At 48.3% G+C, this 17,856-nt stretch overlaps 1 protein-coding gene across 3 annotated transcripts in view; it reads left to right on the forward strand.

Moving 5' to 3' along the window:
• The window catches only part of MDN1 (midasin AAA ATPase 1), a 2,688,524-nt gene that overhangs the window by 734,025 nt on the left and 1,936,643 nt on the right, over positions 1-17,856 (forward strand). For all 3 annotated transcript variants that reach the window (XM_069606482.1, XM_069606484.1, XM_069606483.1), the window contains exon 31: positions 13,490-13,620. In XM_069606482.1, coding sequence (XP_069462583.1) covers positions 13,490-13,620 — 131 coding nt within the window. The remainder of the gene's footprint in view (positions 1-13,489; positions 13,621-17,856) is intronic.

Genomic DNA, 17,856 nt, shown 5'->3' on the forward strand with positions numbered 1-17,856 from the left:
TATCTTTGTAGTCCCCAGTAAGGCGGATCAGACACTGGGTATCGTCCGCATAGTTGGCATACAGGGTGCCCTCCCTATCCAGTATGTTAAAGAGGGGAGTGGTAAAGATGTTTAAAAAAAGTGGGGGAGATGCACGCCCCCTGTGGCACCCTGCATGTAACCAAACTGTCTGTTCCACTGATCCGAAAAGCAACTAAGTTTTACAATATTGGGTCTTACCTGGTTTAACTGAGGGTTATCCTAAATGTAGTTAAAGGTGTATACTGTTCTATGGATTTGTTACACTATCAGAAAAGTATCCTGGTAACGGGGTTAGTTTACTAAGTGATTTCTTAGCCGAGTGCCACGGCATGACTGACAGGGTTTACTACCCTTGAATTACTGAAAGTAATCTAAAATTAAGTTGTGGTGGTGCTCCTCCTGAGTAGGTAGGTTGAATTCTAAATAGGTATAATTGGGATTGACTTGGCTCAAATTACTGTTTGTCATTCTGAACAAGGTGTATGCTTTGGTCTGTGTACCTTAAGCATTGTGTTGTGGTTTTATACTGCATTTATGATTCAATGACTTACCCACCAAGATTTACCTTGGCCTACTTGTATTTATAATAAAGCTTAATTTTTGTTATAATCCTTCTGGGTGTAAATGTTTTTTTGGAACCGTTTGTATGCTACAGGTTCTTTGTACCTTCCTACAGCCCGCTCTCCCTCCTAAAATAAGCCTGGCTGCTCAGTCTACAGTACCAAATACTCAGGTGGTGCAGCTTTATACTAAGAGTGGAGTTTTGTACTGTCTCAGTTGTATGGTTGTACTAAGCCCTTAGTTGGACTTCAGAAAAACTGTCCTAACAGGGACCCTTCAGCAGAGGAGACTGTTTTTTTGTTCCCTGATGGGAAGCGTCTACAGATCTTCCAAGGGTTACACCACCCCCTATCGCCGGCCCTCCTGCTCCACCTCGCAGGTGGCTTATAGGGGTTGCTGCCAGGCCTACAGCAGTGGCACCCAGCGTAATCACTCCCCCCCACCCCCCCTCATTCCAGGACGCAGATGTCGCAATAGGCCTGAAAAGGCCCAGGACCTGCACCTCCACTTCTGCACCCCAGTGGGAGGCCGACTATCAAAGGTTGTCAATCTGTAGTGAAAGATCTCCACAGACAAAAGGGTGCTGGACGTATTGCAGTATGGGCACAATTTGGAATTTCAAGACTGTTGCCACTACATTCCTCCTGTCTCGTGTCAAGAACTGCACATGGCATAGCTGCTGCAGGGGGTCCGAGCCATGCTTCGCAAATGGGCAATAGAACAGTGCCTTAACAACTCACGGGCTCCGGAGTGTGCTCCAGATAATTTCTGGTGAAGATTAATTTTGGAGGGTGGTGACCAATCCTAGACTTGCTGCTTCTCAAGTTCCTCAAATCTCAATATTTCAGGATAGTCACGTTGCAGCACATGCTCGACCAGCTGAAGGAGAGGGGATTTTCTGTCAACGCTCGACTTGGAGGATGCATACTTCCACATCAACATTAATCGGAAGTACCAGAAGTTCCTGTGTTTTGTCATCCTGGGGCGACATTACAAGGCCCTTCCCTTCAGCTTGAAATCGGCACAAGGGTGTTTACCAAATGCTTGGCCCCAGTGACTGCGCATCTACACCACAAGGTAATTCATGTCTACCCTTACTTGGGTGACTGTCTCATTTGGCCCTGCTCCCGCACTCTGGCAACCCAGCACACAGTGGAGACCATCCAACTCATGACGTCCCTAGGATTCTCGATCAACTATTTGAAGTCCTGTGTAATACCATCTCAAAAGGCACTGTTTCTGGGCACCCGACTCAATAGTCTCATGTTTGGGGACGCCCTCAGAAGAGCGTTTGGAGGCCATCCTAGGAAAGGTCCAGTAGATATCGGCAGCGGCCGTTAAAACAGTCTGGTCAATCAAGTCTCTGCTCAGTATGTTTTGCTGCATCCATCTGGTCCCCTTTTGCATGCTTCGGATGAGGGAAAAGCCCAGAATTATCGAAAATAAATTACCGAATGGCAGATTTGGTTGAATTTCGCTGTACGAAAACTTTGCGCGGCTGAATCTCAACCAAATGACCCTTTCGGTGGCATTATAGCGAACAATTTTTAGCGGGGGCTGTTTGGGTGGCCCCCGCACCTTTGTTCACCATAATGTCAGCGGGGTTGCCTGGGTGGCCCTCGCAGCCGTTTGCATAAATTAAAAAAAGAAAAGGACCCTGCATTTTTGGCCAAAACCACTAGTGTCTTTTCGGCCGCTGTTTGTTCCTTTACAGTAAAACCCAATTTCTAGATGAGAACCCTTCAAGAATGTCTGGATGCCAGGTGACAGCAAGTCATGGACACGTGGACGTACAAGATTACCCTCAATTAGGCATCTTGTCAAACCCTACAATGGTGTTCCGTTTGTCCACACCTCCCTCAGGGAGCTCCCTTTCAGATCCCTCCGTACCAGGTTACAGTCACGACCAACACTTCACTGGAAGGTTGGGGAGATCACACAGGACATTCTCACACCAGAGGCCTCCGGCTCCTGGAACAAAAGGGGTTTTACATTAACGCCCTGGAACTGTGGACTGTCTTCTGGGCCCTCAAGTCTTCCCAGCCTCTGCTCCAGGGAAAGCTTGTGCGGGTCTTTGGGCAATACCACTACTTTTCTTTACATCAGGAAACGGGGCGGGACACACTGCCCCACTCTCTCCTCAGAAGCCCTGTCTCTATGGCACTGGGCCATTCTTAAACGCATGTTTTTTGTCCCCATTCACCTGGAAGGCGTCAAGAACACCATCACAGGTTCTCTGGGAGCTGCGGTCCTGCCACGAATGGGAACTTCATTGTCGTGCCTCGTGCGAATGGTTCTGTCATTTCATCAATGGTGAAATTTCACTGTTTATTTTCGGACACGTTGAAATTTCACCCATCGATGAAAGAATGCCATACCCAGTGAATGCAGTCTTCCTCAGATCGACCTCTTTGTGACAGCTGGCAACTTCAAATGTCTTTTACCAGCAGATAAACTCAGCCTGGAGGATGCTTTCTCGTACCCCTGGCAGGGTCTCTTCATGTATGCTTTGTTAGGACAGCTTTAAGTTCAACTAAGGGCTTCATAAAACTATACCTGAGGCAATAGAGAAACTCCACTGTTGGTATGATGCTTTACCACCTAAAGAAATTTGGTAGCATAGACAGAGCGGCCAGGCTTACCTTAGTGGGGAGAGGGGCTGTTGGAAATTCGAAAGAAATTGTAGCATACATATGGTCCAAAGAAACACTATGCACTGTAAAAATAATTATTTATTATGAAATACTGTTAGGGAGAATTCTCATTTCTTTGCTAATCACCTTCAATCTTGGAGACCCCTAGCTCTCTTGCTGGATTTTAGGACTTTTCAATTTTAATCCTGGAGTGAGTGGGACCTTTTTCTCACACTCATGTATCTTGATCTGATTTGGATTATGTGTTTCCTTTGTTTTTGGAGTCTGACAAACTACATAGGCATCTACTTGTTGTATGGTGACACACCAAACTTTCAGTGCAGTGTCAGAGAAATCTTTTGATTTCTCTGAAGGTTTAAATACTTTTTCTTGGGTGAACTACAGTTCCCAAAAATAATTAAGTGAAATTGACTTTACTTACCTTTTCTCTCTGTAGATCCAGCACACCCTATCTTATGTGGAGCGCTGGCGGATTACTTTTGTTACCCTCACCACTTTAACTGGCTTGTGGCAGTGGTTTTATTTTCCTACCATTGTGCTGTTCTACCACAGGCTGAATCCTCAGCTGCAGTGTAGCGCCTATGGGTGACCATTGTGTCAAAATGGCCCGGTCTACTTTTTTCAGCATTTCTCGTTTGTGAGGTCTTTCTTGGGATTTACTCTGCACGCTAAACCAGGTTTAACCCTTTTGTTCACTTTGCCTTTGGCGGGCTTCAGTGCTGAAACCAGTGTCTGGCAGGGCAGGAAGTGAGGGAGGCGCCCGAAACTCCTCGTCCTTAGTCTCCTTTGTAACGTGAATGCACCCAGTCATGATTGGCTGGCTGTCCTGGCAGGACAGCCACCCTACTGTGAGTGACAGGCTGTGCATGAATGGGAGAATCCTGCATAAAAGGCAAGGCTTTTTGAACTGAAGACCGATTCGACCACAGGGAAGAAACATCCGTCGAAGGAATCCTAAAGAGAAGCTAGCTGCATCTCGACTAGAGAAGCTCTGGAAAAGACATCTTCCCTTGGGTTGGTGGGACCAACTAACCCCAAGAGTAACTTTACTGGAAGACCATCCCCAACTGGCTGTACTACTTTGCTGCTGCTGTAACCGAGTGCCAGGGGTCGAGAAATTTGTAATCTAGTGCAATGTCTTTAAGCTGGACGGAAGCTCCAGGAAGATCCTCTGGGCCCTCCCGAAGCAGGACAACCCAAGCTAGTCATCTCACCAGAGTGCTGGACTCAAGGGGTGATGGAAGCCCATCCAGTGTCCAAGATCCGTGGTGGTGCTATTTGCCGGTAGCTGAAAGAGTGACGTGCTGCTGAACTGAAGAGTCCGTAGCTGACGCCGACCTACGAACTGCTGTGCAGGAGTCCTCTAGACGGCGTCCTTGTCCTCACGACTGAGGCTCAGGAACACAGGATCTGCAAGTCTGCAACTAGGATAGAAGCCAGCTTTATCCTCTTCTTCTAACCTAAGGTACTGTTCTGACTAAGAGGTACATACCTCTTTGTAGCTTGCTTGTCTCAGTTGAGATTTGCAGTAGCTGCCTTTCTAGAGTAATTCTAGCTTTAACTTTTCACAAGTGTAACAGCTTGTGGCCCAACAGTGATTTTCTAAAACAAACTCTCTAACTTTGTGCAATACTTTTTTTTTTTGTTGCTATCAAAGAAGTGCCTCTGCTCCATAGACTTTGTTCCAAATTGACTTTGGCTGTCAGGGCTCCCTGCAGACTCTTCTCACCCATTGACTTTGATTCTAACTGTCCCTCATAGGTGATTGGTTTTTAACTAATATTGCTGGGAAAGATTTTATCGATTTCATTCGGAGATATAAAAGTGCGCACTTGCTCTGAGAACCTGTCAACCTTTTTCTTAACCTTTCCTTTCCACAACCTATGAATTCTACCAAGTACAAAAGTGATATATAAATGCCAACACTGTTCTAGTAATTGAAGTTACCCCGGGGTGTAGGACTTAAATGAAGCATCTCCAAGGAGTATCTACTTGCGTATCTTGATTCTGTGAACATGTTAGGAAGTATATTCTTATTGTTGCACATTGCCCTTTTAAAAGAAAGTCTGTATCTAATATTTGTATCGCGCCACTAGCCTGCAGGCCTCCGGGCGCTCACAAGACAGACAAACATTAAACAAAGTGGCAAGCGCTCAGATAGTGTCTCATTAGCAGGAAGAGGTGATGGTCCCTGTCAAATGTCCCCGTCATACAACATTGTTTTGAACTGTTTTTTAAATCGAGTAATAGACCAAGCTCCTGAGGTCAAGAGGGAGAGAGTTCAAAGTAGCTGGTACCCAGTCACTAAAACTGGCATAACCTGTTTTCTTGACGATCACATGTGGCTGCTACAACATCAAGTTAGTATTTGAGCAGAGAGTCCTCCTTACAGGAGCTTTTTATTATTTTTTTTTATCCTAGAGGAAACGTAAAGAGGTGGATTGAGCGAAAGACACTTGTGCAACTAAACTGCGCCCTTGCATTTGATTTGTTGATAGACTGGAATCCAATAATGCAACTTCCTCCTAGAAATAGACATCTTGGAACGCCATCCCAGTCCACAGACTGCTCTCAGGGCTCCATTCTGAGCCAATTGGAGCCTTTTTATGTTGTCCTTGGAAGTCCCCATAAATAGGCTATTACAGTAGTCTAGCTTTGTGTTAATGATTGCAGCAGCAATCAAGGCTGTGTTGGTCTTTGATGGGTAAGGACGGATTTGCCAGAGTAAATGGGTGTAGTAGGAGCAAGATGATTTCAGGTAGGTGTGCTTCTTAAATGACAAGTGGCAATCGAAAAAGACTCCTAAACTTTTGACATTTTATGACACTGTACTGTTACCATTCAATGTGAAGCACTTGTACTGACAGACAAGCTTTTTTAGTTTTTGTTGGGTGCCTACAATAGGCAGCTCTGTCTTTAAATCGTTTAAGACCAGAGAATTTACCGCCATCCATGTCCGTATGGCTTCAACGACTCTTGCTCTATTCACATCCTCACTATACACCCCAGTCAGCTCAAAACCTATCTAGGTGTCGTCAGCATAGTTTGCAAATGGAACACCCAGAGCAACAAGCATATCGCTCAGGGGTTTTGAGAATGCATTAAAAAGCAGGGGGGTCAGCCATGGGCCCTGTGGCATGCCACATGCCAGAAGTTTTCTTGATGAAAAAGCATTTCCTTTAGCAGCTGTGGCCATCCTTGGTCCTAAGAGACTTGAACCAGTTAGCAGTTTGAGACGTACATTTCCCAACGTCAATCTGTTTACCAGCAACGCATGGTCAATCAGCTCAAATGCTGACTGTTAACTATTTTTCTAGAAAACCTTGAGTGTTGGTGGTGTTTGGATTTTTGTAAGTTTGGATTTTGATGCTACAGCTCACATTACCCCTCTTGAGCTCAGTCACAGTACCAATTTGTGTAGTACAGACCTATACCAATAGGTGGGTTACCGAATACCAACAGGACAAAACTGGTGAAGTCTCCCACAGCGTTACTGCATACAATCTTGCTTAACAAATACATGTAGGCAAAGATGCAGCTTTGGAAATGTAAGTATTGTTACATATTATATAAATATAATCATTAAAAACCAACTTAATACTTATGGTATAAACGCAAAAGTATAACGTTATATTGAATAGCATTCAGCAAGTCAAGGTGAGTCTAACCTAAAGTTATAAATTTGGAATGGCAATAATGTATTCTAAAAGTGTAACTAACCTGGTCTTATTCCCCAAGAATAGCATGAGTAATTCAAGGGCAACAGACCCTATTAGCCATAATGTACAGCGTTATTCAGTTACAGAATCACTTAAATAGACCAACACTGTTACAAGTATATCTATCTTGTAATATGAATGGATACAGTTACACCAACACTATTCCTTTTAATTACAGTTCAGAGCTAGTTAAGTAACTCCTATACCTTCTGGATGGACATTAAGCTATTCATGGACAAGCAAGAACCTAGTGTGATGTCCATGTGACCCTTGTCACGTGGACGAGTAAATAAAAGGATGGGAGAGCCCACCAAAAAGGCAGTTACCGCTCCAAGCACCCACAGCACTGTCTCTGTGCCTTATTCCGCCGTGCGCTGCACTCGCGCTTTCCACAGTGGCCCGGCCCTGCCCAGGCCCTACCTCACACTGGTGATGAGGATGGGATCCCCACACCAACGAAGAGCGGGCAGTCTGTCTTCCGCGCCCCCAGGCTACCCGAGGTTTGCAGAGTTAATTGTGCAATGCAACGCAACGGAACGGGAGCCTGGGAGAGCTGCGCAGGTGAAAAAGCCTTCACGCGGAAACAGACGACCAACAGCGTGTAGCTGCATGGCTGCCAGCTGGCAGACATTACAATAAGTGTGCCGCGCGCATCAGGAACACGTGCACAAACCCCACGCATGTACCCACTGCCTCGGCAGTGACCGCCAAAACCACTATCAATATGCCCAACACGGCAGAAACGCCACGCACTGGGTCCAGCCTTACAGGCAAAAGACCCACAGTCTAGGGAAGTTCCACAACCAGCAGGCCACAGTATCTGCACACCCACAACAGCGAGGACACCAACAATGCGCCGACATAAACGAGCGCAGCGACAACGAACCCAAGCCCACCACAACATGACAGACGACATCACAACACCACAAAGGCTACAGGGCCGCAACCCAGACACTAGCACGTGGCTAGACGCCACGCAAGGAACATTCATGGAGCCCTTTAAACCCTTTGGCCACACACTGGCATTCGATAGGAACTGTGGCTGCAACAATTTGAGTTATGCCGCCTCACACATGACATTATCAGTGAAGAAACGAAAAGGGCATTCCTCATGCTCAAGCTAGGCACAATGGCACTCCGCATATTCAACACCCTACCAAACCGAGGCAAGACTGTTGATTATTAGACAGTGAAAGAGGTACTCGCGAGAAAATTCAAGCCGAAGGTCAGCCCCGACATTGAGAGGTTTAAAATGAGCCAGGCCAGACAACACCCACAGGAAAGCATAGATGACTTCCACAGCCGCCTGAGAGAAATGGCACTAGCCTGCGACTTCCCAAACGAAGAATTCTCAGTGAGACAAGTTATACACAGCCTATCCTCTGAAAAACTCAGACATGCCATTCTCTCAAACAGTCCTTCCATTGGACACATCCTGTCCATGGGGCGACTACGTGAGAGGACGGATGAAAATGCAACCGAGATGGAGCAAATAATAATCTGCCACTGGACACTGAGCTAACGAAGAACACCGCTGCGACAATCAACGCCCCAAGACAACAGAAAATCTGACAAAGCCAGCCCACCACCCGGCCAAAGGACCGCATATGGTGTGGAGGAAAGCACGGCAGGAGCGACCATGCCCAGCATATGGCACCATGGGCCATAAATGTGGAAAACTGAACCACTGCATCGGTGTGCCTGAGCTCCAAGCAACCCAAAGACTATTCACCCTGGGAGTTCACCCCGCACCACAGGAATGACGCAGGACCCCGCAGGCCCCCTCCAGGCCGTCCAGAGCACCCCGACCGCCACCAAGAAAGACAGCCAGATCACTCACTGGTGTAAGTGGACACGCCTGTGCCATTGACGGCAAGAACACCGACCGCTTCAGCAGTGATGAGAGCGATCTAGCAAGATTCAATCCCCAAACCACAATGACAGGCCCCGCAACCATGGAAGGGAGAAGATACCTCTGGTAAAATTGTTGAATTTTTAAACTATTCCCAACAAAAGCTTATTGAACTTGCCTAAAGTGACTTGATTCTGGTGAGAAACATTGTGGTACCTGTGACATTTGGGCACAAAGCCCCATTCATCTTAGGGTTTGGACTTATTTGATGTGTATTCAGCCTATGGTAACTGTATTTGTGATGTTTGTTAATCTGCTTAGAATCACATGCTGTGCATGTGATCTGACATCTAGTGGTAACCGCAGAGTATTGCATCTTGTCTTTTTCGAGAATCGAAAGGGGAGATCGACATGGGCGTGCCTCGAACACTATCCCTACGTGATGTGTCGTGTACCCAAGATCCCTCACGCGTCGAGGTCCCTCAGATTGTTTTTTCCACCCAGCATACGGGTTGCCTTGATGCAGAGCTTGTCAAAGACTTTGCTTATTGTCCCATCGACCTTTGGTCGAATAATTATATAAAATATCCATATCACCCTATCCGTCCCTTATTTCGATGGCTGTTACAGACCTCCGCCGAAGACCTTCAAGAACTCGACAGACAGTGATTCAGTCGGCACTGCCGACTATGTGGCCGGGCCTTCCGCCGGCCTATAAAGTAGGGAGAGTGGGGTCAGGGTGGACATTTCTATACAAATTGAGACTGCCTTTCCCTTTCCTTCCTCTTCGGTCTTCGTCACTCTACCCATCCTCAGCTACGGAGAGGACTCCATTTGGGGTTTTTTCCTAATTGTAGGAGCAAATTCCATTGGACAGTGCTTGCCCCTCGATCACAAGGAAGGAGGATGCACGGCTTGTAAACTCCGTCCTAAGACATTAAAGGAGCGCAGAGTCAAGCGGTGGGCGGCCTACGGTATGTCGAAGGCCGAATTTTCTCCTGCTGCTGCAGCCACCGAATGTGACGGCGGACGGCGAGATGACATCATACCTCCACACCGGAGGTTTTTGACCTTTCGACGGAACGTTCTCATTCGGCATCGTCTGTCCCCTGCCCTGCTAGGCACGGCTTAGGCACTGCTATGCGGAAGTCACAACCCGGCGACAAAGACAAACATGTACACAGCACAAAGCACACAACCCCAAGTCAATCTTCGGCCAGGTCGAAGAAGACTTCAGCGCCAACAGGTACACTGAAAGCTGGCAGCCCTCCACACAGCCGCAAATGCGCCTAGTGACCGGGCCATCGAAGACCAAGGGCGCTACCCCTAATATACCAGGTTCCGTCGAGACACATTGCAAGAAGGCATCTGGTGACGATAAGGTTCCGTCACTGCCGAAAAAGGCAGCCGCTGAGGACAAGGCACCGGCGAAGAGGACCCCCTCGCAATCGCAGGCTGAAGCTACGCGGCTTCCGACCGCGGAGGACATCTCTGACAGCTTAGCTAGGATTGTTGCCGCCGATTCTCGGAAGCAGCAACCCGGGATGCGCCGAGGCCTACAGAAAGGCCCAAGGATCTGCCGAGGTCCAAGGATGGCCTAATGGGGGTACCGGAACCCACCCATAACTCGAATGAGAAGGACAGAGACGTGTCCCCTCTGTCGGTACCTCAGGAAGAGTTCTCTGAGGGCGAAGGACTATTCTCGACGATGAGACGAAAATCTCGACGCTTTTCGACGGATGAACACGATCCAGACTTTTTTCCACCTCTAGACCATTCTAGGTCCGCGGTTTGGACTAGAGAAACGTTTGAGAACTGTATGGAAAGGCTGGACAGGTTTGTTTCCCGTTCAGAACAACCTACGCCAAGGAGGCCAAGGTATAAGAGGCCTGTGGACCCCAAAGCCAAATTTCCAAGACTTTTTGACCCCTCTTTAGAAGAGGATATATACAATTACGACCTAACTGAGGATGACATTCCTGCTGACACTCGGGATGAGGAATTCATCAACCCTGAGGACATGCATCCCATAGAGGCTGGGAAGAGAACCCAGATGTGGATGACCCTCAACCATGGCAGTCCCCGGATCATAAAGACCCTGATGCCCTGTCTCTGGACTCTCCCCAGTCCACTCCCACTAGGCAACAACCCTCGCCAGTGGAAGACAAGTTGATTTTTAACGTAATGTTGCGTAAAGCAGCTGATCACTTGAAAATTGCTACAGATGAAACGGTCCCTGAAGCTGACTTTGTGGTGGACATCCTTAAGGAGAAACCGCCGGCCAGCCAGGCTATTCCTCTCCTCAATTCAATCAAAGTCTGGCGCCCTACTGATCAACACCTGCTCTTACAAGAGGTTTCAACCCACGAATAGAAAAACATTCGCCCTTCTCCATCTGACCCTCTGTATATCCGAGGTCATTCCACCCCAGACTCCCTGGTGGTGACTACTACCTGAAAGCGGGCAGGGGTCCTTTTGTCAACAGACGAGGCTCCCCCTGATAACGAAGGTAAACAGCTTTACGCCCTTGGGAAAAGGATCATGGTCGCAGCAGCGTTCTCAACGTGCATTGCCAACAATACCTTGTTGGCCAGCTACGCCGATGCCCAGTGGGCCTTACTACAGGAAGGCATGCAGGAGGTTCCCGAACCCCTACGTACTAGTCTCCTCACCACTGTCACTGAGGGCAGACGGGTGAACCAAAGCATTCTTAAGAATACTTTGGATTCTGCAGAAATGGCTGATCGATCCCTTGCTCAGGGCACACTCCTGAAGAGACATGCATGGCTACGGAACTCTGGATTCAACCCAGAGACGCAAGCGTCACTGATAAACCCGTGGAAGAATCCAATCTGTTTGGGAAGGCGGTCAGTGAGGCCCTCGAGACAGGAGCATGACGCCTTAAAAACACTGGACCAGATTACAAAAAGACCCTCTACAAGAAGAGGACCTGGGTCCAAACAGCTTTTTCGTGGCCAATGCTTCCCTCAACACCAATACTCTCGGGAAGCAATTGTAATTCTACACAGGGAAATAGCGGATACACCACCCCGTATCCCCAAAGGGGTCAGAGCCGTGGCAAAGGAAGAGGCTGCAACTCTACCCCCAGAGGCTCCCCGGCCTCAGGTTCGAAATGACACGAAGATTCGGGTCCCATCCCATGCCTCCCCGGTCGGGGGCCGGCTAACATAGTTTCTTCAGGCATGGGAGGGAATAACTACAGACCGGTGGGTGCTAAAGACCGTGGCCCACGGGTACTGTATAGAGTTCAACCGGACCCCAACATTCAGACATCCACGAGCAAGACGACTGACACCAGACCATCTTCGCATTCTCCTGCTGTTAGTCGAGACACTACAGGAGAAAGGAGCCATAGAAATCGTACCTCTGTCACAGGTTTCAGAACAGAAACAATGCTATTAGTACCCCGGTCTTGCGGGCCGGGGTACTAATGGCAATAAGCCACTTGGGCATTAATGAGTCGGGTAATGCCCCGTGGCCCATATTGCTCAATTGTTGTATGGTAATACTACCTCTTAGATTCATTTTCCGGTGTGGTCAGAAGGACTATAATAACTCTATTTGTATACATGACTGTCTAAATTGAAGTATGGTGTGGACTCAGTGCCCCTTATCCCACTCAGGTGAATAAGCCTCGACTGCTCATCCCAGAAGAGAAGAATGGATTGTCAAGATCATTAATAAAAGATGAAGGCAGGAGGTCTGCAGAGAATGAGAAAGGAAAGAGTAGAGCAAGTTGTAAATTTGAATTTGTAGTAGTTAAATTATCAAATTGGATTTGTTGCAAACAGAGGAAGCATTCCAGAAGCTGTCGAGATAAGCAGTAAAGGGGAGAAGATGAAATGGGGGCAGTGTAGGTTAGCCGAGTTGGGAGAGATGGATGTGAAGCAGAAGTTCTCCCAACAGACACCATCAGAACTACTCGACCGCTAGTCCCAACTTGTATACTAGACATGGGCAATTTTAACCTCGGACCATATGCGCCCCGTTTCAGACTCCCCATGTCCCTTTTCTCATAGCACAACACATAGAAACCTACCCGGACGCAGAGCTTAGACTAGTTCATTGCAAATGGCGGAAAACCAGGGTCTAAATCTCAATGCAATAGAACCAGAGGAGGGGGGGGTATTACCGGTCTGGTAATGTCCCTGAGGCAATAGTTACAAGGTTGAACGAGCCAGACTGCTAATGCCCCCTCCTCTGACGGTTCTGTTGCCATTAGTAGCCCAGCACGTTGTACCACGGTACTAGTAGTATTTTCTTTTTCGATTTGCAAAATGGCGTGGAAGCCATTTCTCAGCTCGAGGGGGGGGGGGGGGGGAGGGAGACGAGTAGGGTGACGGAGAAAGAAAAATGGCCACCATGGATCCGGCAGAAGGGACTACGTGTAGTGCCTTCTCCTGTTCCATGGCTGGCAGACGAACAATGGAAAGTAACTTGGAGGGGCGCAGTTCTCGTAGCTCCTGTAGCAGGTAGGTCAGTCGTGCTGGCAGGGTCTCAGCGAGGGCAAATCTGATTTTTTTTTTTTTGTAGCAAATCCTATTGTCCCTCGCCGGGTACTAATAACTTATAATATATTTGCCATTATTCTAATGCAGCAGGGAATTGGCTGCTCTTTTAAATATAGCTCAGATTGTCATTTTTACTTTTTATTTTTACAGAGTGATTCAGACGAAACGCGTCTCTTTGAATGGCATGATGGACCATTAGTTTTGGCCATGAAAAAAGATGGATTCTTTCTCATGGATGAAATCTCACTAGCTGATGATTCAGTGTTGGAAAGACTCAACAGGTTAGTAATTATCAACTTTTTTATGATTGTATCATTCCCATTGATGCCTGATTTATGTTTTTGCATTAACAGATAAGTTGTGGGTGCTGTTAAGATTGATTTCCAAAATCAACTCGGTGTGGATTTATGGGAGGCCACCATTTTATGGTCAACAAGGAGACACTGAGAATAGCCAATCCCAATCAAAGTATGGTGGTTAGGACAGTTCTTCAAAAGTCCTACCCAGACTTCATAAAAACCAATTCTGAGGCATTACAGAACTTCTTAGTATAAGGCTGTACCACCTGAGAATGTTTGGAAGCTTTTATAGAGAATTCTCATTTCTGTGCTAATTTCCGTCAACCTTGGAGACCCCCAGCTGTTTTGCTGGACTTTTACATTTTCACCCTGGAGTGAGTGAGACCTTTTTCTCACTCTCATATAGTTTTCTGTGATTTGGACTGCTTCTTTCGACTTTGGAGCCTGACAAGCTCCATAGGCATCATCTTTACATTGTCACACAGCACCTTCAGTGCTGACACAGGGAAGCCTTCCAGATTTCCCAAAGGTTCAAATACCTTCTCTTGGTGAAACTACGGTTTCCAAGAGAAGTTGACTTTACTTACATTTTGTAACTTTCTAGACCCAGCACACACTCTTACAATAGGTTGCTGGAGGGGTTACTTAGTATCCCCTTTGTCTAGTTTCTCATGTAACATTTGTGTTACCCTTTCTACAATTAATGGCTGGTGGCAGTGGTTTACTTTTTCCTACCATTGTGTTACCGGGGGCTGCATTGGCAGCTGCAGTGAGTACCCATGGGTCCCCATTTTTTCAAAATGGCCCGGTCTTCTTTGTTCGCCATTTCTTGTTGCAAAGGTCCTTCTTGCATTACTCTGCGCGCCAAACCAGGTTTGGTCCCTTTGTTGGTTTTGTCTTTGCAGGATTCACTGGTGAAGCCTACCTTTGGCTCCAGCGTGTCTGGCAGGGGTGGGAAGTGAGGGAGGTGCCCGAACCTCCCTGTGCTTAATCCCCTTTGTTACAGCAATGCACCCAAAGGTGATTGGCCAGCTGGCTGTCCTTGGAGGACAGCCACCCTGCTGTGTGAGTGACAGCTAGACTGCAAATGAATGGGAGAAAGCTGCTTAAAAACAAGGATTTTTGCTTGGAATGCAGAGTCGACCACTGGACGAAGGAATCCGAAGAAGAACTTGGAAGACACCCCTGTTGCACCTCCTGGACCGTTGGTTTGCCCCGATGAAGCCCTGCTGCTGTGCTGAAGCTCCGAATTCGATTCTCCTAGAGAAGCCCTGCAAAGACGACTTCTCCCCTTGGGTTGGTGGGACCAATCAACCCCAAAGTGAACATGTCTTGGCACCCTCTTGGAGCTGGCTGCACTTCATTGCTGCTGCAGCAACCAAAGTGCCAGGGAGAGGAACACCAGATTGAGTGCACCGCTTTTATGCCGGACCCGTGCGCCAGGAAGATACTCCGGACTACCCTAATGCAGGACTGACCAAGCCTAAGCTACCTCAACAGAGTGCTGGACCCCAGAAGCAAGGAAAGTCTGAAGTGGTATCCGAGAACCACGGTCTTGCTCTTTGCTGTCAGACGCGAGGAGCTGAAACGCTGAAGTGCCGCTGAATAGAAGTTTGTCTTTTTCTGTCGCTGACCGTCCCATTGCAGTGCATGAGTCCCCAGAAGTCCTCCCTCTTGTCCCCACGACTGAGGCAAAGGAACAAAAGGACCTGCAGAGCCACACGGGGACAGAAGCCAGCTGGAACCATTTCATCTAACCAAAAGTACAGTCAGATTTTTTTCTGCCCAGATAACTGGTGGCCCTATAGCGGCGCTCTTCATGAGACATTGTTTATCTTACCGAAATGTCGGTTATTCCCCGTTAAGTCACTTTGCCCATCAAGAACATCTTCGACGAAGACTACGGGGGAATCGTCTACGGCTGTGGTTTCCGGCGCCTAAGATCCGGCGTTCAGACTTCCACGTGGTCGGGCCTTCTGGCCAGCCGAGAGTGGGCTCGGGGTTTGCCATACTGTTATGTCTTTCCTCTTTTCCACTGCTTTCCTTTTTGGTCTGGTCACCCTTCCCTTCTGCTATGGAAAGGACTCCATTTAGATTCTGTCCTGTGTGTAGGGTCAGATATCCGTGGAAAGATGAGCACACGTCGTGTAATGCTTGTCTCCCCCTAGAGCACGGCGAGAAGCGGTGTTCGGCGTGTAAACTCCTTAAACCTAAAACCCTTAAGGAGCACCGGTTGAAGCCCTGGGCCGCGTACGGAATGTCACGCGTGGAGCCTCCCTCCCCTGCCGCGACACCAGCCGAAAGTGATCGGGGTACATCGGATGACCAAACATCCAACGCGGATGTTATAGACCTTGAGGCGGACTATTCTAGGGCTGCCACGCCTGTCCCCGACCCTTCCAGGCTTGACTCCGGTCTTGCTACAAGGACCACACCCGGTGACAGGGGCATACAATCGCACCACACAAAGCACAAAACCCAAGCGCCCTCCTCGACGACTTCGTCGAAGAAGGCGAAAGCGCCAACGGGTCCGCCGGAAATTTCAGCGACGTCCACGGATCGGTCTAATCTGATAAGAAACATAACAAGGGCGCTACTCCCCAAACTACACACGCCGAAGTTTCAGAACAAGAAACTTCAACGGATTCCAAGGTTCCCAAGGCCCGTACAAGCCCGAAAACTATGAGTAGGCCTCTACCCGAGAAGCCATCCATTGGCCCTTCTGGAGCTGCGGAAGACATTTTCACTGCCGACACATCATCAGGGGCGTTATCTCCCGAAGATTCGGTGACTATCCGTAAGAGCATCAATAGGATTGCTACGGCGGTGGGCCTAGTACCGGTTCCGCCCACAGTTGAGGGCCAATCCGCCGAAAAGTTTTCCACTGATTGGGAAGACGATCCCGAAGACTCTTACAAAGAAAGCCAATTACCCCTCTCGTACCCTGAGGAGATCGTCTCAATGCCTTAGGACAGAAAACACGGTTCCTACTCAGCTAGGTCCATTTGGGTCATCCAAGTGGACCACAGAGCAATTCGAGGGGTGTATGGATCGGCTGGAGCAGTTTTTCAGGGCTTCTGATCAACCTCTGCCGAAAAAAGCTCGGGTAGACTCTAACCCTCAAACACAAGATGTCCAACACCTAGATGACTATCAAGAAGATGTCCTGATGGACACGTTTAGAGACATCTATACAGAAGAAGAAGAGTCTTCTTTTCTGGACAATTATGGGGAAGATCAAGGGGCAACGGACAACTGGGAGGACTCCCAGCAGAACGATCACAACTCGGATATCGTTTGCCTCGACTCTCCCCCATCCACCCCGATTTGAAAAGCTTCCCCGGTGGAAGATCAAATGGCTTTCAACATGTTGAAAAAAGCAGCAGAATTCTTTAAAATTGCCACGCTGGAAGCCCTGCCCGAACAAGATTTCGCAGGGGACATAATTGATGAAAAGCCTCCGGCAAGCCAGTCTATCCCTCTCTTGAGCTCTGTAAAGAGACGGCTGGCCCCTTCCTTACTCTCACACGCTCAGACTAGGGCTGTGAACCCAAGGGTCGAAAAACTTTTCCGATCCTCCCCCACCGACCCGCTTTATATCAAAGGACCCGCAATCCTAGACTCACTGGTGGTGACCAACACTCGTAAGAGAGCAGGGGTTCCCCTTGCCACGGGAATCACCCCCGGACAAGGAGTCCAAAAGGTTGTGTGCCTTAGGCAAACTGGTTACGTCGGCGGCGGCCTATACCGTCCGGATTGCCAATAACACGACGTTACTGGCAAGCTACGTCGACGCCCAATGGAACCTACTCCAGGAAGGCCTTCAAGAGGTTCCGGAACCAACCAGAGCCAAGCTTCTCTCCATTGTCTCGGAAGGCAAACTTGCCAATCAGAATGTGGTTAAGAATACCCTGGACACGGCAGAGACAGCAAGCAGGTCTCTCGCACAGGGTACTCTACTACAGAGCCACGCATTGCTGCGCACGTCTGGCTTCAGGCCTGAGACCCAGGCATCCATTATCAACCAACCCATCGAAGAGGCCAACCTCTTCGGGAAGGCGATAGACGATGCGTTGGAGACAGCCAAGAAGGAGCACGAAACTATTAAGTCGCTGCACCAAATTTCCCAGAAACCCTCTTCACAGAGGGGCAGTAATTCTCGGCGGTCCTTTCGAGGACAAGCCCGCGCCGCTCAAAATAATTTCAGCACGGGCAACT

Source organism: Ambystoma mexicanum, chromosome 4p (assembly GCF_040938575.1).
Source record: "Ambystoma mexicanum isolate Mex_15411 chromosome 4p, UKY_AmexF1_1, whole genome shotgun sequence".
NCBI classification, from domain to species: Eukaryota; Metazoa; Chordata; class Amphibia; order Caudata; family Ambystomatidae; genus Ambystoma; species Ambystoma mexicanum.